The 27,972-nt window shown below is 33.3% G+C and overlaps 2 protein-coding genes across 3 annotated transcripts; one reads left to right on the plus strand and one right to left on the minus strand.

The window, feature by feature from the left end:
- The first annotated feature begins 547 nt into the window (after positions 1-547).
- LOC133782957 (transmembrane 9 superfamily member 9-like) lies at positions 548-4,206 on the plus strand. Its single transcript, XM_062222445.1, has 7 exons — positions 548-798; positions 1,538-1,702; positions 1,788-1,897; positions 1,987-2,095; positions 2,184-2,296; positions 2,393-2,546; positions 2,717-4,206. Exons 1-7 carry the CDS (start codon positions 688-690, stop codon positions 3,872-3,874), a joined length of 1,920 nt encoding a protein of 639 aa, XP_062078429.1. The 5' UTR covers positions 548-687; the 3' UTR covers positions 3,875-4,206.
- Positions 4,207-5,345: 1,139 nt separating this feature from the next.
- Positions 5,346-13,197, minus strand: LOC133782958 (probable cyclic nucleotide-gated ion channel 5). 2 transcript variants are annotated; one of them, XM_062222446.1, is made up of 8 exons: positions 13,015-13,197; positions 11,552-11,638; positions 9,926-10,508; positions 8,620-8,832; positions 7,531-7,829; positions 6,955-7,066; positions 6,238-6,474; positions 5,346-6,146 (listed from the first exon to the last, which is right to left on the minus strand). In XM_062222446.1, the coding sequence occupies exons 2-8, from the start codon at positions 11,608-11,610 to the stop codon at positions 5,457-5,459; spliced, it is 2,193 nt and encodes a 730-aa protein (XP_062078430.1). In that variant the 5' UTR covers positions 11,611-11,638; positions 13,015-13,197; the 3' UTR covers positions 5,346-5,456. The 2 variants fall into 2 exon arrangements, with proteins under 2 accessions (XP_062078430.1, XP_062078431.1); XM_062222447.1 differs by lacking the exon at positions 13,015-13,197 and adding an exon at positions 11,127-11,250.
- Between the last annotated feature and the right edge of the window lie 14,775 nt (positions 13,198-27,972).

A 27,972-nucleotide genomic window follows, 5' to 3' on the forward strand; every position in this document is an offset into this window, starting at 1 on the left:
ATTTAAGACAATGATTTTTATTGTTTTACATACGTCATTTTTAAAGAAGGAGGTTAAACCAATTAAGAAATGGTCAAACAGATTCTTATTAACAAAACAAAAAAAGAATTACTTTTGTAGAAAAAAATATAAATATTAACAAAAATATCACAGTTAGATCCATAATTAATAACTATATTATAACCCAAAAAAGAAGTTGATTTTTTGTTTTGATTAATAATTTAATGTAAGTGATATCTTACCTTAAATCATTTATTTTTATTACAAATCAATATTAATGAAAATTTATTATTCAACTAGTGGATAAGTATTTCATCAAGCACTACCAAACTACAAGTCACAAACCATAAAATTTGACCACAGATAGTGAAATTACCATATTAACCAGGAGAGAGAAAAAAACTGACCACCGTCAAGTAGTGTACGGTCAGATCTTCTATAGCTATGATCGGACGGCCATAAATGTGAATTTTTTTTATTTTATTTCATTAATTTTTATAATTGTCTTAAACTAATCTGGTTCAGAGCGAGAGAGCTGTCTCCTTCTTCTCGTGCTTTTAAGGGAAAAAATAAACTTTCGCGATATTCACAGAGACTGATACAAAATCGCATTTTAGAGAGAGAGAGAGCGGAGAAGGAGAGGAAGAAGTGTGATTGAGATCTAGATCGCTCTCCACCTGTGAAGCCATGGCGAGAGGAACTCTCGCTTTTCAGCTATGGATCTGTTTATGTGCTCTGCTCTTATGCCATGTTCATTGCTTTTACCTCCCTGGTGTCGCTCCTCAGGATTTTCAGAAGGTTAGCTCTTCTCATTTCTACATATCTGGATGAATGTGTTTACATATGTATATCTATGTTTCATGCTTGGATATATTTAGATTAGTTTATATGTCTATACGCGTGCGTGTATACGGATATGGTTGAATTTAGGGCTAGATCTTGGTTATTTCGTGGTGCGTCAGTGAGTGGCATTCAGATCCGAGCTAGGTCCGATGTGTCGGCGGTGTTAATAAATTTTGTCTTTTCACTTATAATTTTGTATGATTGCCGTCGGTTGTTGAGATCTATGTTGTCTTTTTATGAATATAAGGATTCGATGGAGATGTTATTCTTTGATGCGGTTTTTTCGTGGAGAATTTATGGTTTGGATTTTGTAAAATGCCCTAGGATTTGTAACTGTGCCGATCGTTTATATCTATTCTATATAGATATATCATAATGCTCACTGCACATAAACTTGTACTTGTTGTTTGTATATGTTACAAAGCGTTTCAAATTCTGAAAATTTATCGGATCAGATGTTTTGTATGGGGTATACAATGAGCTGACGCTAATGCCTTCGTGTTAGCTGGGGAAGAAAGCACTTGGATACTACTCCTGGTCTTTTCTTTTTTTTTTTTTGAAAATTTTCTGTTTTACACATTTTGAGAGATTTAGGATCTTCGGTTATTGTTTTGTTTCTGTAATATGTATATCATATTAATATGCTTTGCTAAGCTAATCATGGAGTTTAACATTTTATGTTATTTTATTGCAGGGGGATTCGTTGAAGGTGAAAGTTAACAAATTGACATCTACAAAAACTCAGCTGCCTTACTCGTACTATTCCCTCCCGTACTGTACTCCAAAACAAATAGTTGACAGTGCAGAGAATCTTGGGGAAGTTCTCCGTGGTGACCGAATTGAAAACTCTCCTTATGAGGTCATTTTAGTCTCTTGGTTGAATTTCCCTAGGCTTTTTCATTTAGTGGTTTAGCAACTGACATAGTTTGATTTTTTTGTTGTAGTTTAAAATGAGAGAACCACAGATGTGCAATATTCTGTGCCGTATTACTCTTAATGCGAAAACTGCCAAGGCATTCAAGGAAAAGATAGATGATGAGTACAGGGTGAACATGTGAGGATCTGAAATTACTCTTCTTTGTTTGCGGTCATTATAATTGGGTGTTGGTGTGTTTTTCTAATGATAATTGCTACATATGACAGGATTCTGGATAATCTACCCCTGGTTGTTCCCATTCGAAGAATTGATATAGAATCTTCCATCGTGTATCAACATGGCTATCATATTGGTCTTAGGGGACAGTATGCTGGGGTACGTTCCAGACCAACCATATGTTTTATGAGTCATGCAATCTTTTCTGATGTGCTTATCTAACAAATTCAAACGTGTTTGCATTCAGAGCAAAGAGGAAAAACATTTTATTCACAATCACTTAGCATTTACAGTCAAATATCACAGAGATCCTGTAACAGAATTAGCAAGGATTGTAGGATTTGAGGTCAAACCATACAGGTTATAAATTTATGTCTTTTCTTCCTTATTCTGATTCTTCTTTGTGGTAGTTTATTGTTTGTTTGACGAGAATGATTTTTTTTTTTTCTAATTTAGTGTCAAGCATGCCTATGATGGTAAGTGGACTGAGAAGACTACGCGCCTATCAACATGTGATCCTCACTCAAGAAAAACAGTTACAAACTCTGAAACTCCTCAGGAGGTTGAGGATAAGAAGGAAATCATATTTACTTATGATATTGACTTCGTGGTGAGTAACTATGCTTTTATTAATACTGTACATAAATTTTTATTATAATGGCAATGGGAGGTCAATTTGTAGTAAAATTTTATATTTTTAAAAAATTCTTGACTTTCTTCTGGAATCAAATTCTGCTGTACTTCCTTTCTGAATGCCTTTTGTTTTGCTGAATCTCTTAGGAGAGTGATGTGAAGTGGGCATCTCGTTGGGATACTTATCTTCTGATGGCTGATGATCAAATTCACTGGTTCTCGATAGTTAACTCTTTGATGATTGTTCTTTTCTTGTCCGGCATGGTAGCTATGATCATGTTGCGAACACTATACCGAGATATCTCCAAGTACAACCAGCTTGAGACCCAAGAAGAAGCCCAAGAAGAGACAGGATGGAAACTTGTCCATGGTGATGTTTTCCGACCTCCAGTTAACTCAGATCTACTGTGTGTATATGTTGGGACAGGGGTTCAGTTCTTTGGGATGATTCTAGTCACCATGATCTTTGCTGCTCTTGGATTCCTCTCCCCCTCCAACCGAGGTGGGCTGATGACAGCCATGCTCCTCCTTTGGGTCTTTATGGGCATTTTTGCAGGATATTCTTCTGCACGGCTTTATAAAATGTTCAAGGGAACAGAATGGAAGAAGATTACTCTGAAAACAGCTTTCCTGTTTCCGGCAACTCTCTTTGCCATTTTCTTCGTTTTGAACGCTCTAATTTGGGGTGAGAAATCATCCGGGGCAGTGCCTTTTGGAACCATGTTTGCTCTGGTATTTTTATGGTTCGGCATCTCAGTTCCTCTCGTCTTTGTCGGTTCTTACGTTGGTTTCAGGAAGCCAGCAATTGAGGATCCCGTGAAAACAAACAAGATCCCAAGACAGATCCCAGAACAAGCTTGGTACATGAACTCGGCCTTCTCTATCCTAATTGGAGGCATACTCCCATTTGGTGCGGTCTTCATCGAGCTCTTCTTCATTCTTACCTCAATTTGGCTTCACCAGTTTTACTACATTTTCGGGTTTCTATTCATCGTCTTCATCATCCTCATCATCACCTGCGCCGAGATCACCATCGTGCTCTGCTACTTCCAGCTATGCAGTGAAGACTATCTTTGGTGGTGGAGGTCTTACTTGACTTCAGGCTCCTCAGCACTCTACCTCTTCCTCTATGCTGCATTCTATTTCTTCACCAAGCTTGACATCACAAAGCCAGTGTCTGGCGCCTTGTATTTCGGGTACATGCTGATTGGCTCATACGCTTTCTTCGTCCTGACCGGCACAATCGGTTTCTACGCATGTTTCTGGTTCACAAGACTTATCTATTCATCAGTGAAGATCGACTGATCATCATCATCATCAACAAATTATTTGACTTTGTTTCTACACGGTAAGCGGATAATTCGTTGGTCGGGGACGGTACATTTGGCATGTCCTCCCGGAGCTACAACCAGAATTAGGTTCAATTTTGAATCTTTTGAGGTCATAGATATTGTTATTCTTGTTAGCTTTCTCAATACAGGCTCTCTTTGTCAGTTTCTAGCTCGTTATTTTTCCTTGTTTATTTGTTCTTATTATGCCCCTTATTACTGTTATGTACCAAACATTTGTGAGAAATTGTATGCAATCTTACTATCTACAATGCCTAAATCAAAATTAAATTGGAATTCTTTTTTGTTTCTTTGGCTGCCAAATCTGTTTTTTTGATAGTTGTTTCAATGAATAAGCTTGAATTGAAGTCATTCCCAGCGTGTGGCTCCCACTCGAGTTGGAACATTTGTTCCTCTGGTAAGTTAGTATTGCTTGAATCCGCGTATGAACTTTCTTGTGTTTATTTATACGTGGACATATATATTTAAAGAAACAATTAATTTCTTGTACAGTAAATATACTCATACTACATTTAAAGTTTAATAATATCTTTTTGGCCGATTTTGAACTCGTATCATTTCAAGGTAACTTGTAGATTAATATAAAGTATCATTTTGCATCTTCCCGTAAAAAGTAAAAAATAAAATAAAAGTATATTTTAATTTAATTGGTTAATGTGGACACTAAAATTAGGCATGGAAATTTGAATACGACAAAAATACATAATTTCCTGATATATGGTGTTAACCAATTGGCGTAATGGATGGTACTATAATTTCAATACAAAACAATTAATAATAACAAATTAGGAATGGACAGTACTTGAGTGAATGAAATATTCAAAATGCGGCATGTGGTTGTGGTTGTCGGTCATGAATTTTTCTTTATTCCATTCATTAAGATTTTCTCCTACCTATAACATCCCTCTATAAATATCATTTGTCACCCATATTTTGTTTTCTTCTCTATTTTGCCTCACTACAAATATATGCCCACTCTACCACCTAAAAAAACATAATCAATATACACAAACCACTAACGTACACTAACAAGGGAGGAAAAAAAAAGAAGAAATTTACCACTTTAGCCCCTCAGATCCTTTATGACTTTAAAATGACGTAGTAGCTAACTTCAGTTTATTTTTGAAATTTTAGTATTTTTAATATTAAACTTGTAATTAATTTCCCAATAAAAAGTAAACATGAAACTCGTTATAAACTAGGGTGTTGGAATGATGATAACTATGTTGATAAATAAGAACATTTACTACATCAAAATTTGTTGGAAGGGCTAAATAAACTATTTCAAAATGTATTTAGTCATTAATGCTAAATCATACATCTTTGAAATTGCTTCTTCTAGCAAACCTCACAAATCAATTCCTTGAGTGTGATGGAACGTGTGCACGTATAATATATAGTTTTGCAGCAAAATCTAAGAACCAAAAAAAAAAAAGACCATATTACTTTATCATTACATTCTTTCTTGTGCGTTTGTTTGTTTAAGCAAAATAGTTAACAATGATACATAAATGAGCCGTCATTATACACTATATAAATCAGTCTGTATCAGCAGTAAAATCCGGCTCTGGAGGCTTCTGTAGTTTGACCAGCTCCCTAGCAGTCTTTGCATTCCGATTCCGATGAACTCCTCGAAGAGCATTTGCAGCGAATCTCGAAGCTAAAATGGTGGCGCCAAGGCTATACGTGCCTGCACTGGCAATGGCTCTGGCCCCTGCTTCTTCTTCCTCCTCTTTCCGACGAAGCAGCTCCATTGCTTTTCTCTTGGAATACCGGCGCCAAGCTGCTTGGATGAAGCAAGCAGCCCATGTCCTCCATTGCTGTGAGTAGAAACGGAATGTGTGTTGAACCTGCCTACTGTGGAGGCGCCGGAACTGACTAGCCACAAATTTCAGCTCCTCGGCCATGAGAGCAAAAGCCTCAACTTCTGTCAACGCTCTCACTGTCCGAGTTGAAGATGGGAGATTAACGCCGGATTTTGGGTCCAGAGCCCAGGTTAGAAGCTCCTCACCACAGAAAGCGCCTTCTTTAAGTAAACTGCGGTTGAAAAAACCACTCCTCCCACCATCTGTAGTTACACTCTCAAGCCGTCCGCGAATAATGAAAAGCATTTCATCAACTGGATCTCCTTCCCGAACAATGTAAGTACTCTCTGTAAATAAAGTTGGTTGCAGTCGCTCACAAATGGCATCAAGAAGTCTCTCATCCATGTTCTCAAAGAGAGGAACCTATAAATAATAAGAACGACACATTACTATAATGAGAGGATAGATGATATAACGTACTAGGCGAAATACAAAATATTTTGAAAAATCATACCCTTCTCACTAAGGCGAGACAGAGGTGTCGCTTGATATCTCGCCTAAGATCCTTAGGTAGACTTTGAACCAGGCTTTCCTCATCAACCCCTCGCGTTTCCAACCACTTGTATTGATCGTAACGCCTAACTCGCTCCCTGAGATCTTGGGGAAGCAAGCGATGATGCATCCACTGTTCTGAATCGCGCCTTTTCACCCTCATTTCCTCTAGCCTTATGGTAAGGGACTGCAGATAGGTCTGTCATGATAAAAAATACCCAGAATGTCAGCACCCTTTGATGAAGTTTGCTTTGGCTTTACTAAATTTATCAAAGGTAAAAGAACAATGTTATTATTGGTTATACTGCTAAACTTGAAAGCCAAAATTTTCATGAGAAAAAAAATAAATAAAAGGCAAGGTTCAGGTTATAATTTCAACTTTGGTCAGTATATCCAATTCCACTATCACGTTGGTATTGGTCAGACTAAACATCCAGGTTCGGTTTGTGGAAGAATTTACAAGTTTCACATCATTCCTTTTGATGTCCATAAAAAGAATCAACGAGGATGACCATGGCTAAATCACGGGGCCACAACCTTAGAAATAGATACAAAGCTCAAGCTGAGCTGCAGGAGTTTCCATCTAAATGAACTGTTAAAAGTACCAACTATAATAAAGGCTCCACCTTTACTTGTACGGTTCCCCAGACAACAAAATAACTAATTAGCTCTAAAATACCTGCATGTTGCCAATAAGAAGCGCAAAGAGGATGAGCCCAAATATAGCTAGTGCAATGGAAAATATCACCTCTCCAGGGTAGGTACTGGTCTGAAGCCCCTGGCCAAGAGTACTGTAACCATGGGAACCGAAGTTATTGAGAATTTACTGAAGGATTGAATCCATAATGATAGTGTAAAACAGTATGTATATTGTATGTATGCTATGCACTTGTTCAACTTACACCATGAAGTTGAGCATTTTACACTCATTTCCTCTAAATTTAATGGAATTCTTAAACCGAAGAAATAAATGCAAGAGTCCCCTACAGAAGTAGTATCTTACAAAATGTTCATTGAAAGTATTCCTTGCAGCATTACAGGGAGTATTTCTGTCACTGGCTCTCTCTCTATTTACTAGGTCTAATATGTTCAATGTAATTAATTTCTTCTGAGCAAGAGTTTAATGCTGTACAACATTTTTTTTGTATAATTATAACTATGGACACACAAGTTTGACCACATAAACATGCTAAATCTTTATGTTGTAAGGTGTATAACTTTCAAGTCAAACAAACCACCATTAAGAAGGGATTACCTTAAATTTTGTAGTCCCCACCATAAACAGTAACAGTATTTAGAAATAAACTTCTTGGATGAAACAATACCAGATGATAAGGCATTTTCATAGATTCCAAAATCAAAATTGTCTCCTTTCGTTGAGCAATTACTCAGGACGTCACTTTGATTATTGCCATGCCAATCGTTATAACCTGGCAAGTTTTGATTGCCGCAATATAAGAAATGTGTATTACAATTAGTCTGTTTCTTGCAGCTCCTCTGCCAGCATGTATCATTGCGTTCTAAGGCAAGAAAATACCAAAACGCCCCAACTATCTGCAAGATTTGTTCAAAACACTCCATCAAATGGGGGGCCTATACACTTGTTAAAAATTATATTGGATAAAACTGACATGAATAAATTAAGAGCACTCCAAATAGCTATTGTACAATAGATTTCTCTTCAAGACAGTGTTTCCTCTACATTTACAGAACACTGTTCATCATTGTAATTTTTTAAATTAATTTCTTCTTCCTCCTTTCCTCATTTCTTTTTATTGGAAATGAATAAAAAAAATATTTAAATGATGAGGAAAAATAAATAAGCTGATGTATTATATAATGTAAAAATGAGTATGTAAAATAGAAAGTGTAGGTTTTGGTGATGTATTTTCAATGAAGGGATAAAGAAGCCACTGAGAGTTCTCTAGAAGGACAAAAATCAAAGTATGGAAAGGTAAAGCTTTCATCCTTAGACTTTAGCATTTACACTGCAGTTGACATGGATGCAACAACAGCGATATAGCTTTTACAAGTATCATAGCTATACAGGCTTGTGTGGTATCGTATATAAATATATATATATATTTTACAATAAAAATAAAAGAATACGATGAAAAGTGAGAGATCTATACTAAGTGAGAAATGTACTGATCCCATGACAACTTGACATATAATATTGAATTTCTTGTAACATGAGCATAGGAGCCAAAAAAGGGAAACACCATAGTTTTCATGCCCAAAACATAAGAAACACAAGTATCAGATTAAAAGTAAACAAGGAATTGAAGAATCAAAATAAATTCAGAGAGAAAAGCAGAGGCTACAAAACTAAATGGGTACTCACATGACTAGCTAGCATGTACAATAGCAGATAGTATGCAGCACCTGCCCAAGCAGTTTCAGCAAATACACCGGCTGTTCGCTTCAATTCTGAAGTTAACGGTAACACTCGAAGCAATCTGGGAACATATTGGAGTAAGACAATGAAAAACAATGCTTGTTTTGTAGGAAGAACATCTGACCCGTCAGACTGCTGAAGATATCTCAAGACCACTATCTGCAGAGATTAAAAATAGATAAGGAGTCAGAAATCAAGACCTCCACCTTCGTAGTCATTTTATAATAGAAAAATCTTAACAATTAAAGAACTATCAACAATGCAAAGTTTCAATAAAATAATAGTTGAAGGATCCATGAAGTCAGGTTGACAGAGGTGGAAAGAAAATTTAACATCAATTGAATGCAGAAACTTCTCCATACCCAGATTACTATTTAGCTAGGAAAATAATGAGTACTAAAAGAAATATAATTTTACAGAAAAATATAGGTACTTGCAAAGATGATGACAGCTAAGTAATGTAACTCAAGTAATAAGAACTAAGCATACCTGCAGAAATGACAGAAACTTCTTTACTAGACAAATAAAATTCGATATGTGTGCATGTAATTGATTACATATTTCAGATGCATGTACTATTAACAATGACATTTAGCTAAAAAAAAAATTAACTGCTCCAGTGGTTCTTTCATAAAAAATCTCCGGAATTAAATTTGATGCCCCTTTTCCAAATAATTGATCAATTTAAAACTTTACAACAATCTACAGATGGAGACAATATCTAAAAAGGGGGAAAAATTTATGATGATGATGATGATGATATGGATTCTACTTGATCTCATAATTATTGGCAAAACATAGTTTTTTTCTTTCTTTTCAAGTGCAAGCAGGAAATGATTATGGGCTAAATTTGTTAAAAGGCCATACTAAAGGCAATAAAATGCAGCCTCATCCCTGAAAATGCCAACAGAGAAGCCCATATACTATACTATTTCAGAGAAAAAAACTCGTATTGGTTCTTATATTAGAATATTCATGTTTTCTTTTCCAGTAATAGAGCTTGACAATCAAAAATTACACAGAACTTTGGCTCTAGAACTAGCAAGAACTATAGATTTTTATTTTATACACAGAAACACGAGTACAAGAGAAATGACTTAATAAAATTTAGACATGAAGACTGATAGCAAACACATAAGGAACTCTGAAGCAATATACAGAAAATAGATAACAAAATTAGATGCAAAATGAACAATAAAAGGCAACAACTAAGAGCAAAATGGGCCCAAAAAAACAGAAGTGATCTTCAAACCTGTGGTAAGGGTAGCACAGCTAAAAAATCAACAATGAAATATCCCCGTAAGTATCGCTTAGCTATTTGTGCAGAATCTATCACAAGTTCACCTCGTCCAAATACCCGAGATGATGGAGCAATATAAGCTGTTCGGAACTGGAGAGCTATGTGGATAAGAAAGAAAGCATCAACGATTGTTCGCAATGTTGTCGCTGTGATCGCTAACCTTCTATCAATACCAAGACAATGTGATGAACTATTTATAACTGGAAGATAAAAGAACAAAGGATCCACAAATATTGCCAGAATACATGATATCACAAACAGTCTATTCCATAGTAAGAGAAATTGGTCTTGAGGATCAAATATCTTTTTGTCTGATACTTTAAGATCTTCGGGGAACACTGCACGAGCAACTCCAAATCGAAGTGATCGACCAATTGACTTTAGTCCTTCAGAACCCTTTATCATCCCTTCTTTAAATGATCTAGGCGTTGTATCCCTAGCATGCCGAGAACCACCTATTCCGTCAATATTAAATCCACACTTTCTCCCTCCTGTATCAGATGGTGATGATAATCTAGAGTCCAAGTCGTCTAACCTGTAAAATAAACAAACAGTCCAGGGAAACAGAATATCAGACCCCTTTCATATAATACTCAAAAAACACTAAAAAAAAACACCAACTTCAACCCCATTTCTCAAAGAAAGGAAGGAGTAGACATGACATCAAAACTAAAATGTCCTGTCGACAAAAGATAAAAGCTTTTTATAGCTTTTATGTACTAGCTCAGCTTCAAAAACTCGCCGCTAGCTAAGTAATCTGCACTGTTAATACCATATATAACAACATATTTTCAAAGTATAGGAAGTTTTGCCTCTCCAGGTACTGATTAAGAGATGTGTAGGTAAGAAAAGTTGTAAGTTGTAAATGATCTATGTATCTATGTACATAACATGTATTACTATGGTAAATTTGGAAAAGATACGAGTACTAAAAGCCATATTATAAACATAAATCCTTTCTTATAACTTTAATAGACAAGTTGTACTATAAAACCAAACCATGAAAATATTCCAACCATCTCCTAAACTTGAGAACTGCTGGAATTATGCATTGTCAATTAGCCAACAGAAAATTTATCATATTGATCAACTTGAGCTTTTGCTAACAGTGGGACTAATTTTAAAAGAGCAAAAATGCAAGGAAAAAACTCACCAGCAGTCATTCTGGAACAAAAAAGAGATATATGCAGTTATGCACCCTCCATTCTCAAAATATCTATTATTTTGTTTTAAAAATAAGAAACTTCTTTGTGCCAAAAGCCCTCCTCATGCCTCAACTGTATACAGTTACAAAAGTCACCATTTTCTTTTCTTCATTTCAGTACTTAAATTTTGAAAAAATTCTGACCATACAATTCTTTATGATCATCCACATGCACACAAATGTTAATTTTTAGCCAGCTGCTGCTCATGATTATATCTATTGCCAAAAAAAAGCCAAATTATATATGCTTCACTAAATTCATACATTAAAAGAAACAAGTCTAACGCACCTAAACATGTGTGTGAATACATTTTAAATTACTAAACATTCAGAAATGTGCAGCCATTGGAAAAATCAAATATTAGATTCAATACCTTACAAACTTCTCACGTTGACCACTCAAGTATTGCGACTTCAGACCACAATCAAACATCTCCGTCTCTCAAGCACATAAATAGCACCTATAAAAATCACACGAAATGCGTAATCAAAATTAAAGCTTATTTGAGTCAAAGTCAATGATTTCACATATAAAAACTTCTTATCAGAGAAGGCTGACAACTCAAAGATAACCATGAAGTGGCATAGACCCAAAAGACAATTTCCATCAGGTTTTAGGAGACACTAATGCAAACAGGGATTGCAAAACAGAGTTCATTTTGAGGATGGATAAAATATACGACTAATCACAAACACAACTTCCTTCGTAAAGATGACCCTCTCCTTCTACTTAATATGTTAATACTAGGTTTGTGTTGTATCCTTTATGTGAAACCTATGTTCTAAAGCAGTAAATCTGCGTACAATATTGCTCCCTAAATTTCAAAAATGAATCTTGATGATAAAACCCCGCTTAACATTTAAGTTTCAACTTTCAACAAGCCAAAGCAACACAAAATTATCGGATATCAACAGCTAAATAAGGCACTTAGGCTTTGGTACAATTATGCCATCTAAAAAAGACTTGTTGTCACTCGCAACTACGAAGTACTATAAACCATTTTGAAGCTCTCAACAACTCAGAAGCACACCTAACCAAACCTTGTAGATCATAGGCCTTCATTACTCTCGAGTTTAACAGAAACAAAATCATATAATCTAATTTGATACGATTATAATAGTTTAATTCTTGTCAAATCCATACCACTTATTGAAAGTCTACACTGTTATACATATTGTTATGAACTTTTTGTGTTAAACTAATATCAAACAAGCATCTATTACAAATTTCATCGTTACCCAAAAAGGCATGATAGTTAAAAAAAAGGATTTCTTTAAAGTTCTCAACCAACTCTAGCAACATGGGCAGCCTTCCCAATCAGCAACATGGGCAGCCTTCCCAATTAGCAACATGGGTTGATCCCATTATGTTCATTAGCTTAATAATGGGTTGCCAAAAAAAAAATCTATTTACTCATTTTCAAACATTGGATCTTCAAAACTTCCAAGTTTCTCCTTATTCTCATAAACCATAACATTTTGCTATTAGTTCCTCCTCAAAAATTGGATCTTCAATACCCCCCCCCAAAAAAAAAAAAAACCGATTCTTTCGGTTTAAACTATATACTCTAAATACCCAAAAACCAAGACTAAAACAACAAGCGCCAATATCATTACCAACCGTTGACCACATAATCAAATGGAAAGAATAGAAAACCACAGAGCCCATTAAGTCTACAGAAAAATCATCAAGTAACCCACTTTCAAAATCTGAAGCCAATACTTGGAACAAATAAATACCCTTTTCTCAAAAGCCATAAACAAACTGATCCATGTATCTTTTATACCAAATTTTCTTGGTGAAATTGAATTAAGAGAGAGAAAAAGAGCAACTTACAGAGGAAACCCAGGTCAAATCATCCCTTCTAGATGTGAGAGAAGGAGAGAGAAAGATGCACAGCTAACACCAATATTTACGAGAGAGCACAACTATGGAAGAGGGGTTTGACACAGACAGGGGGAGAGAGAAGAAGGAGAAAAAACGGAAGCTATATGAATTATATCGTTTCCTTTACCATAAAAAATAATAATAAATAAATACAATAAAATATAATAAAAAACAAAGCCCAAATGAAAATGAAAATGGAAGAAGACGAGTCAAACTATTTCACCCACTAAAACCAAAAACAATGCTTTACCATTCTGTTTCAGACTTCAGCCTAGTGGGTGACACTACTGTCTTGTCTATTTTGCCCACCTTGTAAAAATTTAAGCTTTAACTTTTCTTACCACTAAAGTTAATAAATTTACATTTTTATAGCTAGAACAAGCTATATATGTATTGTGTATAAGAAAAATATAGTCTTTCCTCTTAAAATGGTAATGACTTTCACTGTTAAGCTATTAAGCTGTGTATCAACTTTGTTTTTTTTTTCTAATTAATTAGTGGAAATAGAATGTAAATAAATGAAAATATATTAGTTATATTTTTATTTAAAAAAAAATTATTATTGTTTTTATAGGTATTTCTGTTCACACTGACACAGTAAAACTATCACTGTCACCTTTTGTTTTTCTTTGTTATCATTTTAACACACATTCCATCTATTTCTAATAATAAGAGATTTTTTTTTTCTAAAAAAGAAAGTTATCCTTTTAAGTTCAGTAAAAAAAAAAAGATGGATTTATTTTTCCTTAAATAATTTATATTTTTAAGGTCACATGTTACTCGTCAATGTCAATATCAATCGTCAAACATTTGGTTTGGAAAATGGTCCGAAAAGTACAAAAAGATTATTTGTACGTATCGGATATAATATTGTATAATTGTCTTAAAACGACACTGGTTTTTGTCTATAGTTATTGTCGTTTAACTCAACCACATCCACAAGCATATTTTCATTTCTCTCTCTTTCATTATAAACCATTGGTTTTGTTTAAAATTGTTTTCAAACGATTATATTATCCCTCTAAATCAATTAATGCATTGATAATATTTATAAAATGTATTACCCCTTGTTACTACATATATAATTTTAATAAATTGACATAAATACCTTCCTTTAATATCAAAAAATAATATAACTTTATAAAAAAGAAATTACAAGTATAAAAATTATTGAATATTATGATTATACTAATGAATTCAATTATAATGAGGAATTTTAAATAAATTATAATTCAAATTATTTATATTTATACTTATTTTTATTTTGAATTAAAAATTATGATTAATTTTTTATTTTTAATAAATCAATATTTTAATTGAGAGATTACAAAATATGCTTTAATTTCATTTACATAAAAAATTATAAAAAGTGAAATAAATTAAAAAATTAAATTATTCACTAATGGGTAGTTCTTTACAAAAAAGAAAATTAAAAGGTATGTAAAAAGAAATTTAGAAATGTGTGTCGAGAAAAAAAAAAGTGGATATATATATAAAAACATGCATTTATAAAATTTAAATTATTTTATTCACTATCAATCGTGAATTAGTTTTGAAATAAAATTTATAATTTGATATAAATTTTTGGAAACTTTTATGGTAGGGACTTCAAAAAGTGGTTCTGTTGTGTTCTTAACCGTGAAGAGTTTTTTGCGTGATTTTTTTTATGACTGTATATATTGTAGTTATTTAGAGTATCCTGCAAATTTTCAAAAAATTCCAAATAATTTATAGTGTTGAAAACTAGTTTAAAAATATGTTGTTGCACGCATGACTAATTTTTTTATGCGCGTGGAAAATAGTATGTTTGAACTTAGTTTTTAGTATCGTAAATTATTTAAAAATTTTTAAAAATTTGCAAGATATTCTAAATAATTACAATATAAACAATTATTAAAAAAAATCACACTAAAAATTATTTACGGGGTCTGAAATAAAAAAAAAAAGAACTCCATCAGTGAGGCTCTTTTCATACTTTTTTTTAATTTGAGTTTAATCTAATATATAATTTACTCTGACAAAAAAATCTAATATATAATTTACAACTAAAATAACTAGTGAATATAGATTTGTTATTAAAAAATTCTTTATAAATTACTATTCTCGATGCATTTTACACCGTATAAAGAAAGTGTTGAATGTTATTAGAAATATTATTTTGCAAGAAAAAATATATATTAACATCAGCTATTTTGTAAAAAAAATCTTTATGAAAAAGAGCTCAGATCTCTTATTTCATTTGTATTTTTGTAGAAGATACTTGAAAAAAAATTGAACTATTATTTATGGACCAGTGGGACGAAGAGCATTTGATTTTTTTGTTTTTTCTAAAATTGTACTTAAATATCTATTTATTTTAACATACAAGTTTATTAATTAAATTGGCGGGTCCTTCACCCCTTATTACTCTTTAATGATCACGTGACTAAAAACATAAAAATAAGAAGAAAAATAAATATTTACAACAAAATTTTCTTATATTCTTAATATTTTTAATTTTAATTATAAAGTTCCTATTATTTAAAGTTGTAATCATGTGCATATTGTTTTTAATTGAAAATGATTGTTATTTGTTCAAATGTCTATATAAAATAAATTTCAATAATTTTGAAATACATGAGGTGCCAATTTTTTATTTTTTTTTTATTTTAAGGAAATGAGGTGCAAGTTTTAGTTTCATTGTTATGCAAAAAATTTATTTGAACTAAGTTCGATTTTTGTATGCATACTCTTTGTTAATTAAAATTTGCATATCATTTTAAGTTTTTTCACTTTAAAATTTTTGTTTAGGGTTTCTTTGGTACAACTTTTAAAATTAAAAATTTATTTTTAAAAGAATAATTAGCAGTGAAAATATCTAAATTTTTTAAAGTTAACAGTTTAATACTTATGTCTTTTTATAACGGCATAAATACATTTCTTAACAATTTAAGTACCTAACGTTAAATTTTATGTTAACTGTCAAATGAGCAACTACGTGGCAATACATGATTGATTCACATTATATTACTTTTAAAAAAATTATTAGAATATTAAAAAAATAATCAATCTTTTTTTTCCATTTGTTTAAAAAAAATTGACCACATAAAAAATTCAACCATAACTTCTATTATTTTTTCCTCATCTAGCTGATCTTCTCATTAATCTTATCATATATATATATATACTAGATACAAATAACATAGAATGCATGTTTGTTTAGTTTTATTTATATAATTTATCAATTTTATTTATTAAATTTGTATCATTGTCATATAAATTTTACATAAATAAACAATATTATATATAAAAAAATGACATAAATATATTAAATGAAAAATTAAACAAAAACACTGTTATAATTTTTTTTTAATATATATATAATATGATAACCTTTTTAAACATGAACGATAATTTTTTTAATAAAAATTAAGATTATGTATTATATATTATTATAATGATATTTTATAATATTTAAATTTATATTGATATAAGTATTAAATATTATTATTATAATAATATTTTATAATATTTGAATTCATATTAATATAATTAGTAAAAAATAGAATTATATATTATTATCATAATAATATTTTATAACATTTAAATTTATATTAATATTAATATAGTTATCAAATATCTAGTATTGTTATATATTATTATAATAATTATATTTTATAACATTTGAATTTGAATTTATATTAATATAATTATTATATAAACAGTCTTATATTAAATATTATTATAATATTTGAATTATATTCACATAATTGATAAATATCTATTTTTAAGTTAGTTTTATTGGTATATTCCTATAAATATTTAGAATATTCTGTTAAAGTTAACAATACAAATCGTTAAAACAAAAAACTTTCGTTATCTACACACTTTTTATATAGAAGAGATATATTTTATAACCGAAAAAAAAAACTCTAAGAAATTGATTCAATAAACATATTATATATGTAAACTAAAATCCACAAATAACAAAACACAAATTCGATTTTAAACCATGAATATATGACATATTAAAATCAGCAGAAATATCTTTGCCCCGTCTTGAGGGGAGTAACATAAATACATTTTATTTGACTAGAGATTTAGTTTAGTTTTACATGTGTATATTTTAGTTATTTGTTGGGTTTGTTAGTTGTTGGGTTGTTATTGTTTGGGCTTTTGTTTTGGCCTATATATATTTCTCATATAGGTTTAGGTGAACACACTTTTACTTCACTTTTGTTCAGATTAGTTTTTGATTCTTGATTGAGGCTCGAGTGATTTTTTTTTCCAAAGTTTTCTTTTGATCCAAAGGTCCAATATGGTATCTGAGAAATCAAGTAAACCCTAAGTTTTTTTTTTTTTCATTTTCTTTCTTTACCGATTCCCCCATTAAAACCCTAGCCTCCATTGTCACATCCTTCTGCAACCAGTCGACACCCATGCAACCCAGAAACCGATCGCCCGCCTCGCCTACCCAGAAATTGATTGTCTTCCTCACGTAACCTTGATACTCGACTTCTCTCCTGCTGTTCTTTTTCCTCTATCTTTCTTGATTGTTACTCTTTTATCATGGCAAGAACAAGATCTCAAAGGCAAACCTCTGAAATCGAAGGCACATCAGTTGCAAATGGCATTCCAAATGCTCAGTTGGATGCTCCTCCTTTCAATAATGGTTGCACCACTCAGACCATTCCGCCCACCCATGGTTCCACCACCCACAGCTCCACCACCAACGGCTCCATCTATGACGATTCCACCCATTTATGAGAATCCATATTCTTTTTCCCATGTCGACCAACCAGGTGCGGTTTTGGTCTCTAGCATTTTCAAAGGTAGTTGCAACTACAGTTATTGGGTTAGATCCATCATCATTTCTCTTGTGGCCAAGAACAAGATGGGCTTTGTCCTTGGTACGATTCCCATTCTACCCATCAATGACCCCAATTAAAACTCTTGGACTCACTACAACTCAATGGTTATGGGTTGGATCATTAATTCTGTCTCACCTCCAATAGCTGTAAGCATTCTATACTGTGACCGAGCTTCTGCAATGTGGCAGGACCTTCATGATCAATACTACCAGAGCAATGGCCCTTAGATTTATCAACTAAAGCAATCCATATCTAACAACAAGTAAGGTGATCTTGATATTACCACATATTTTACCGATTTGCAAACTCTCTGTGATGAACTAAGTATGTTTAGGCCACTTACTAATGAATCATCATCCTCTTACCAAGAACAAGATTATGTCCTGTATTTTCTCATGGGTTTAAATGAATTATATGCCCAAATCCACTCCAACATTCTGATGATGGAGTCCCTTCCTCCCATTAACAAAGTTTTTTCTCTCATTATCCAAGAGGAAAAACAAAGACTACTATCCATTCTTCAGTTGCCCATTGTTTCCCATGTTCACACAAATAAACCTTTTGGGAAAAAGCCCTTACTATGTGCTCATTGTGGTCTCCAAAACCATACCCATGAGCTCCATGGTTTCCCCTGGTTGAAAGCCAGAGCCTCGTGATTCGAATGCTTCTTGGACTACCAACAAACAAGATTTTCCATCCAAGTCTCAACCGAAATAAGGAGTAGTTGTTGTTGTCTCCCATGAGTTGTCCCCTTCAAGCTTCACCCCTGAACAGTGCCAGCAACTCCTCACGTATCTTGCAAATAAAATGCAATCTCAACATTCTGAGGCATCCACTTCACAAGTTTCTGGTATAACTTCTGTTGGGGGAGAGTGAGATAACACTATTAGGAATAATGCCCTAAAAGCATGTAAAGACATTTTATTGGTTTTAAATAAAATTACAATTTTATTATATTTGAATGTTATAATTATTGTTTGAATTAATTATATAATAATATTAAGAAAATTCCAAATTCATTCATGAGAATATGAACTTGTATTAGTACGAGAGAATTAAGATCATACATAATGAATAAAATAGTCAGTAACATATTAAAGTAAGGAATCTTTAATGAATGGTTACTAGCACAGTTTGCTAAGAATACGAGATGCAAGTAATCTAGATTCAGATTACTGATGTGGATAGACATCTTAGTAAATGTGTTGTATATAAATAGATTATATATGACAGGACCGATGAGAATTAATTACTTTATAAACTTATCGTTTGACGTTAATATTTAATTCTTATCATAATAGATGATCATTTGTACATCAGTCTAAATCCTGAGTATTCATGAATTCACGTTTATTGGATCTTTTGATTCACTCTTTAAGGTCTCTTAGAATAATGAGACTAATGACTTTTGTTTTGGAGATTCAATATCATGGATGGCTGGGAATATGAATTACAATAATGGAATCCATGTTTTCCTAAACGGATCGAATATTGGTTCCCTTAAGGGTTGATTCTGGAACTGAATAGTTATTGAGCTTAAATCTATAACTAGATTATAGATTAATTATTCGCTAGTGAATTAATGGTACTTAAGGATCAAGAGGTAATTAGAAAGGTAAAACGGTAATTTTGACCAGCTCTAATTAACGAACCAATAATGGAGGACATAACTACATATATTGATTATATCAATGGACTATTAGAGAAAACTCTGTGAATATAATTCTATAAATATTTATAGTGCAATTCCATATTTACAATGGAGTAATCATGAAATTAATAAATAAAATTATTAGATTAAAGAGTTTAAGTAATAATTTGGTTTATTGGAGCTTCGTATTATAGGTTCATGGTCCCCAGATCACCTCTATCCTACACTGTCAAAGGTAAAGATGTCAAAAGAAATATTTGTTAAGAGAAAATACTAAATTGCAAAGGAATTAATTTTCTAGGGCAAGGAAATAATTATGGGTAATTGATTAATTATAAATTAATTAATTATTTAACTATATAGTTTTTATTTTGAAAAACTATAGGTTAAAATTAATAGTAATCTTTTTTGGATTAATATAAAGAGAGAAATAATAAATATCTTATTTATAATATGATATTTATTTATTTAATTTATAAATGTGATGCGTGTCGTATACCACAACAAATTTAACAATTACTTTTCTTTCAATACTTTCAATTATTTTAGTATAATAGCAAGCACAGATCAAACCCACGAGGACTATTGTTCACTTTATTATTCAATAATTAGCACTAAGACTTAAAAGGGGATTTATATTTTGAACTCAAAATTAAATAACATAAACTAGAAAGTAAATAAAGATTTATATTACGATATTAAGAAACAGTTAAAGGTTAATCTCCACCCTCAACAATCATTCCCAATCACTAATAATAAGTATTATTCAAATTTCTCAATTAAAATATTAACCCCGCAGATAACGCTGACGCAGTCAATTATCCCAGTCTCCCTATTACAAGTAATCAAGGCGAAGCACTCAATAATTAACTATTTTAGCTAAGCAATAAATCGATGAAGCATACAATATATTTAACTTAGATAAATCATTAAGTCCTATGGAGACAAATTAATCTAGGCAATAAATTAATGAAGCATATAATTCATTTAACCTAGGTTCTATTTTTCATCACAATCAACAATTTTTTGATATCACTATCAATTGCAATTTATCACTTGCACTTAGAATCCTAAACTATTAGGTGAGTAGTAATTCTAAGATGACAATTGACCAATGTAAAACCTTAATTAGTTGGCCACCTAACAAGAAATCACAAAATTTATAACATTCAATTGGAAAAATAGAAACAATTTAATATTGAGAGAAATTAAAAAATAATACTCATTATCAACAATCAAGAATTCATGTATTGGGTTTTGAATTAACCCTTAACCTAAAAAGAACCTACTCCATAATAGTAATCATAATCACAAACATAATTATAATTAAAATTAAAGAGATTAAGTGAAGAAAAGAAACTAGATTGATGAACAAGAGTGTTGTAGTATTGTAGTATTCTCTCCAGTCCTTTCTGAGTCTTTTTTCTCTAAAAAACCATAATAAAAACTTAATCTCAAATTAACTCTAATAATCTTTTATGTCTCCTTTAAGTTATATTTAAAATGTAATTAAAAATTTGAAAATAGCATCGCAGGCTGCGGCCTGAAATTCTGCGTGTCGCGGCCTAAAACAGAATATAGGCAAAACTAGCTACGCAAGCCGCGGCTTGAAAAAACTGGGCAATGGTCCAACTTCACTTTTATACACAGCAGGCAGCGACCCATCTGGAACAAAAAATCTGAAACTTCAGTTCCAATTAAAGTGACGTGGCCTGAATTTTATGGGTCGCGGCCTATCTTCAATTTCTTCAATTCTTGACCTTAGATAGCTTGTACGCTGCCGCCACTTCAACATTTCAATCCCGAAAGTCTGGAATGCTCCTAAAACTTCATGTTAACCTCATCTCAGTGAGTCTATTTTCAACCTATGATTTATAAACTACACTTGCCATCAAAATGTCAGATTTATCATCATAAAATGCAATGTATAAAATATGTTGTAGAATCACGAAAGTAAGTTAAAACTACTAAAAATGTTATCATAACACCATCTAAGCATGGAAAAACTTATCAAATATTAATACGAAAATGATCTTATCAAACTGATATTTTAAGATAAAGTTAATATTGAATTAACTGATATTTATGTTGGAATAAATATCATGTCTTAAAAGTTGATTAAATAAACAAATGAGAAAATTAGGGCAACCCTAATAGGGCTGGCGACATACCCTGTAAAGTATAGTATGTGGCGCCTAGCATGATGGTTTTTTATCCCTGGGATTTGAATTTTGAATTTCAAATAAATTTGTTTAATCAGTTATTTAATTATTCTTTTTAAATATGATTTAAATAAATAATTAAATGAAAACATCTAATCAGTTTTAATTTGAATTAAATAAAGATTATTAAATTAGATTGAATATATTTATAAATATGATATACGTGATATTCAAAATAAGAATCAGACTCTCTCAAAAAGCGATAGTTTTCTCTAAACTTAAAAACTATTCTAAATCTTCTCTTTGTCAAAACTCTCTAGATATCATGTGTTGAGTACATCTAGGGAGTCACATAAATCAACATTTTGAATCTTACATGCCCACACATGTCCTTGTGTGTTTGAGGATTGGTCTGGAAGATCAAGGTGTGAGATCTCAGAATACTGGATAAGAAGATCGTTGATTTATACAAAAAGACTCAAGGACACTTGATAGGCTACAAGAGGTAATCACTTATATATTTGTATGTGATTTAATATTTATATATGTATATGATACTAGCTGGTATTAATATTTATTAAAATGGGTCAATATATTTCATTGCGTACCTATGATTTGATCATTTAATACCAACAAACACCACCACAAAAAATATATACACAAAATTTGGATTGACAGAGACTTAAAAAAGATTGAGAAAGAACTTGCAAACCCCAGTAAAACAATGGTGTTCTTCAAGTTTTGATGAAGCTTCAAACCCTAGGCAAATCACCACTTTGAACAATCCTTAGAGCAAACCCTTGATCAAACCAAACACAAACCAAGGCTTATACACGTTGAGAAATATTGTCCTAATACTCTATTTCCCAGCAACTATTGATGCTTGAGGCCTTGTCTTGAGGAAATGAGGATTGATATTGAACAAGTCTTCAACTCTCTAAGTCAAGCACTTTCTTAGAGAAAACTAGAGATTCTTGGAGCTAGAGAGATAATGAGGGTATAGAGAGTGATCAAGTCTTCCAAATCACTGTTTTTTTTACCCATATATACAGTAGGCACCGTCATTAGGTCTAACTAGTCTTGCAAAACACATTATTTTGAACATTTACGTAAATCCACGTTATACAGCAAGCGATGCATCGCCTGCTAGGGTTTCTGGAAACCCTAGCTTCCAGGCGATATGTCGCCTCCTGGGTGGTGACGTATCGCCACCCCTTCTGACTTTGGACACTTCCAAAGATCCAAAAATTGCTCCAAATGCCACCAAACTTTTTGGGAACCTTAGATACTTTTATGTGTCACTTTGGACTCAAATTTGCATTTTCTAAATGCCTACAATTTGAAACTCAAATTCACATCTTCACTATGTGAATTCTACTAAGTATTTATACCTTGCTTGTATTTTAACACTTTATCATTTGTATTTAACCAATCATAACAACTTATAACTCCTCTTGGTTGACTGATACAAGTGCTAGTCATCACATTTGCAAAGATAAACTTTTGTTTACTGATTTTGATAACACTATTTTCCCTAATTTTGTGTCCATGCCTAAAACTGTTCTCAAAATTGGCACTGTCAAGCTATCTAAAACACTTATTTTGTACAATGTGTTATTTATCCCTACATTCACCATAAATCTCATCTCTGTTAGTGCTTTATGTCAAAAATCTACCTATAATGTCATTTTTACATTAAATGATTTCATTATCCAGGACCAGCATTGCCATACTCTTATTGGGAGGGCTAAATGTATTGGAAATTTACATGTCATGGACGTGCCTAGGATTGCATCTATCTCTACTGACATATGGCATTCAAGACTTGGACACCCTTCTTTACATGTTGCTACTAATGCAGATTTTTTACTTTCATTTTCAACTTTGAATAAACAAGACATTCCTTGTAATATTTGTCATTTAGCAAAACAAAGAAATTATTTTTTCCTTCAAATAGCCATATTTATAATTCTATTTTTGATCTTATACATATTGATATATGGGGACCTTTTATGCATGAGACGACAAAAGGATATCGATATTTCTTCACTATTGTAGATGACCACTCTTGTTATACTTGGCTTTTTCTATTGAAAATGAAATCTGATGTTTCAACAATTATACCACATTTTTTATCAATGATTCACACACAATTTGGCACTAAAATAAAAAGGGGTTAGATCTGATAATGCCAAGGTATTAGCCTTTGATAATTTTTTAAATCCCAAGGCACTATTCACTACTTATCTTGTGTTGATTGTCCAGAGCAAAATGCAGTGGTTGAACGAAAACACCAACATTTACTCAATGTTGCAAGAGCTTTAATGTTTCAATCAGGTATTTCTTTAGTATAATGGGGTGATGTTGTTCTTACAGCCACCCACTTGATCAATCGGCTTCCATCCAAGCCTCTCAACAATATCACGCCATATGAGGTATTACATTCTAAACCTCCTACTTATGATCATTTAAAATGCTTTTGATGCTTGTGTTTTGCTTCCACCTTGCCAAGATCACGAAACAAGTTCTCTCCAAGAGCAATTACTTGCCTCTTTCTAGGGTATCCTCAAGGTATGGAAGCCTACAAAAGTTATGGACTTAACCACTAATAAAATCTTCATATCTAAAGATTTTGTATATTATGAGAAAGTTTTCCCTTTTCTCAATGATAGATCTATTAATAACATCAATTCTTTATTTTCTAACATTAATTCTCCGTTGTCTAGGCATGTACCAAATGATGGAGTTGATGCCCATAATCCTTGTCCATAAGCAACGGAAACTTCACCAAGGCAGCAATGCCATTTCGGCATTGACAACAACTCCAATGAAGTGATAATTCGAACATGGAGATCTTATAAACCTCCTTATTTTTTACAGCCCAGTGACATACCCACTGACTCCGACCAACTTAACCGAGCTCAGATTAATAAGCTATCCTCAGATACCAGTGTCCGAGCCGCGCCATGTGCGCAAGTATTGATTTCGGCACCCTTAGGCCGTTTATCACATGTCCCCGTGGCATAATACCACCTCATGACATTTATACAATTATAGGGAACTCTTAGTCCCAACATGTTCACATGGTTTATTACAATCACATAACAATACATTCAAATATAGGGAACACATAGTCCCATCCTATCCACCTACATAGGTGCAGTTTTCTTACCTTAATTCCAAGTGCTTTAATTAGAAAGGACAACCCCCGAGCACGATCCGTTTCCCGAACCCTAGCTTATCACCTAGTCACAACCAAGATAATGGATTCCATTAATATTCAAATATAGGTTTTTGGGTACAAAACTAGTTTCCAGAAATCGAGTTCCACCAAACACGGTGGTGAAATCAATCCTGAGCACTTGAGGTTAGATTCCCATGCTTTAAAACCCCAAATGTTCAAGTATACATCTAAGGGTTGCGGCCCTTGAAGCCTAGCCGCGGCCCTGCTCCAAAACAGAACCTAAGCCCTTCCTGGAAGAAGACACGCGCCGCGGCCCTTGCTTTGGGCACCGCGACGCTCACCCCTGGCCGAGCCCTCCTGGCTCATCTTCATCCTAGGGCCGCAGCGCTCTAGAACAGAGCCGCGGCCTTTCCCTTCGAGCCCAGAATTTCCACCATTTCCAACCTCTAAACCTTACCCAAATTCATCCCAAAGCTCCCTATTTCAATATCAATCATTCCCAACACTTTTAAGATAACTTTAACAGAAAAACCCAACCTAAAACTTAATAAAATCCATGTTTCAATCTCTGAAACTCAAGAACTTAAAACACTAAAACCAACTAAACAAAACTCAAATTTATGCTTCTAATCATGAATTAAAGTTTACCTCTTCAGCTGAACCCCTTCTCTAAGTAGAATCCCAGTAAATTCTCAAGTTTATCAGCTCCAACTTAACCTTAAACATCAACAACACAATCATCTTACTACTCTGTCAAAAACTCAAAGTTTCTAACTTCAAAACACAGTTTAATTCTCACCTTGGCTTTGATTAAAGATTTCTTGGATAATCCTTGAACTGAGCTTCTAAATCCCCACTGAATTCTCAGCAATTCCCAGCTCAATCCACTTGATTTTCTCTTTTTTTTTTTCTTTCCTTGTGGTTTTGCCTAGTTTCCTTGAGAGAGTGAGAGAAAAGAGCTGAGAAGAAGGAAAGAGGGTCGGTTTATTTGTGTTCTACTGTTTTCTTAAGTCTAACCTTATCATTTAATTCAAACCCGATGGTTGGGGTGCCGGAACCGTCCTCGAGGGCAAAACGGTAAAATTCCCTAATATTCCCGCCTAGACTTCCTAACCTCAAATATATCTCCATATATTTATTTTCATAACCCGATAGTCTAAATAACTACCCGATACCTAAAACACCCCTGACTTATCCAAAGTCAACTGTTAAACCCCGTTGTGACTTTTCCCGCTATCAAGCCCTAGGATCGCCTCGTGCCGAAAGCTACAAACACACATATATGAATATATATATATCCACCTATCAACATAATAATGTGGTCTCAACAATTTTATCACACACAATCACGTTTATGCCCAAACAGGCCAAAATTACAATTATGCCCTTACCAGCCAAATAGGGCCCGCATTGCTTATTCAATACCCATATTCATGCTTTCTTACCATTAATTCTCTTAACCTCCAATTATGCCCTCCCGACACACTAATCAAGGCCCTTAAGCCTTATTAGTAATTTTGGGTCGTTACACAAGCAGTCCTTCATATCTCTTCCAATCCTGTCTTCCATGAACGCACAAAGCACATAGAGATAGAATATCACTTAGTTCGAGACAAAATAAATCAAGGCATCATCAAGACTTAACATGTTTCCACCAACAACCACCTAGCTGACATTCTCATCAAAGCTCTACCTACAACTCAATTTCATACTATTGTCTCCAAGATGGGTCTTCACAATATCTTTGCCCCATCTTGAGGGGGAGTAACATAAATACATTTTATTTGGCTGAGTTTTAGTTTAGCTTTCTAGCTGTATATTTTAGTTATTTGTTGGGTTGTTACTGTTTAGGCTTTTGTTTTGGCCTATATATATATATATTTCTCCTTTAGGTTTAGGTGAACACACTTTTACTTCACTTTTGTTCATATTAGTTTTTTATTCTTGATTGAGGCCCAAGTGGCATTTTTTCAAAGTTTTCTTTTGACCCAAAGGTCCAATATAGTGTTCATCAGATTTTGAACAATAAAAAAATAATTGATCTAAAGCTTGACCCAAAGCACTTGTCAGATTTGAAGCATAAATACCAAATGGAGCAGATCTGAACTCCCAAGAATGTCGTCCATTGTCATTGAAGATCTCATGCTCGCAAAGCACCCACAATATCAGATGAATCAGATCAGATTCCAGACCCTAGACATCGATCCACAAGCTCCCAAGAACGTCTTCCCTGCTCATTTTCTCCAACCCCGATCAAGCCCAAAATGAGAAGCTTCTAGATGCCATGAACCTCGTCAATCCGAAAAAGACCAGAGAAAAAAAAAGGAGGGAGAAGAGAGATGATGCTTGAACTCCAGTGATGCTTCCAAAAATCTAGTGAACCCGAGAAGAAGGAGGAAATCTGTGCCATTGAAGAAAGAAAGAAAAAAGATAGAGAAGAGGAGAAGAAGGGGTATCGTGGTAGGGAAGAGAAAGAAAGATGAAAAAGAAAAAAAGATTGATAATTTAGATTTAAGTTTTTTTTATTTAATTTTGTTATCCCCGTTTTCATCCCAACAGTCACGGCTTCGCATATTGAGTCCATGGGCCACCCTGAAGGGACTTAAGGCCCAAATCATGCCCCATAGACGAGGAAGGAGTGAGCTTTGGCGGCCCAAATATCAGTAAAGCCCAAACGGTGTCCCAGAATAAAAGTCGGGACCATGAAGTTGGCATGTTGCATGTTCTCGAACCCTTTGTCCGGTGTCGCCCGAGATGTGGTGAAGATATCGTTTCCTCCAAGTCTAAAAATAGACCGGGACGACAATGGATGAACCCGGATCCTGGTAAACGAACCAGGATCCTGGTAAATGAAGAGGAATGTTAGTAAATGGACCTGGACCAGGTGACCAGGTTGGGGGTGATAAGTTGTCCCCGATACTAACATCACCCCGAGAAACACGGAGTTTTGTCCCCATAACTAACCTGCAGAAGAGGTTACATACGGAATGTATGCCGTCAGTTCAAAATTGTACTGCCACTACTCTGACAGATCCTGTCCCCCGGATCTCCTTTAAGCCC

The sequence above is a fragment of the Humulus lupulus genome, chromosome 6 (genome assembly GCF_963169125.1).
Source record: "Humulus lupulus chromosome 6, drHumLupu1.1, whole genome shotgun sequence".
Lineage (NCBI taxonomy): Eukaryota > Viridiplantae > Streptophyta > Magnoliopsida > Rosales > Cannabaceae > Humulus > Humulus lupulus.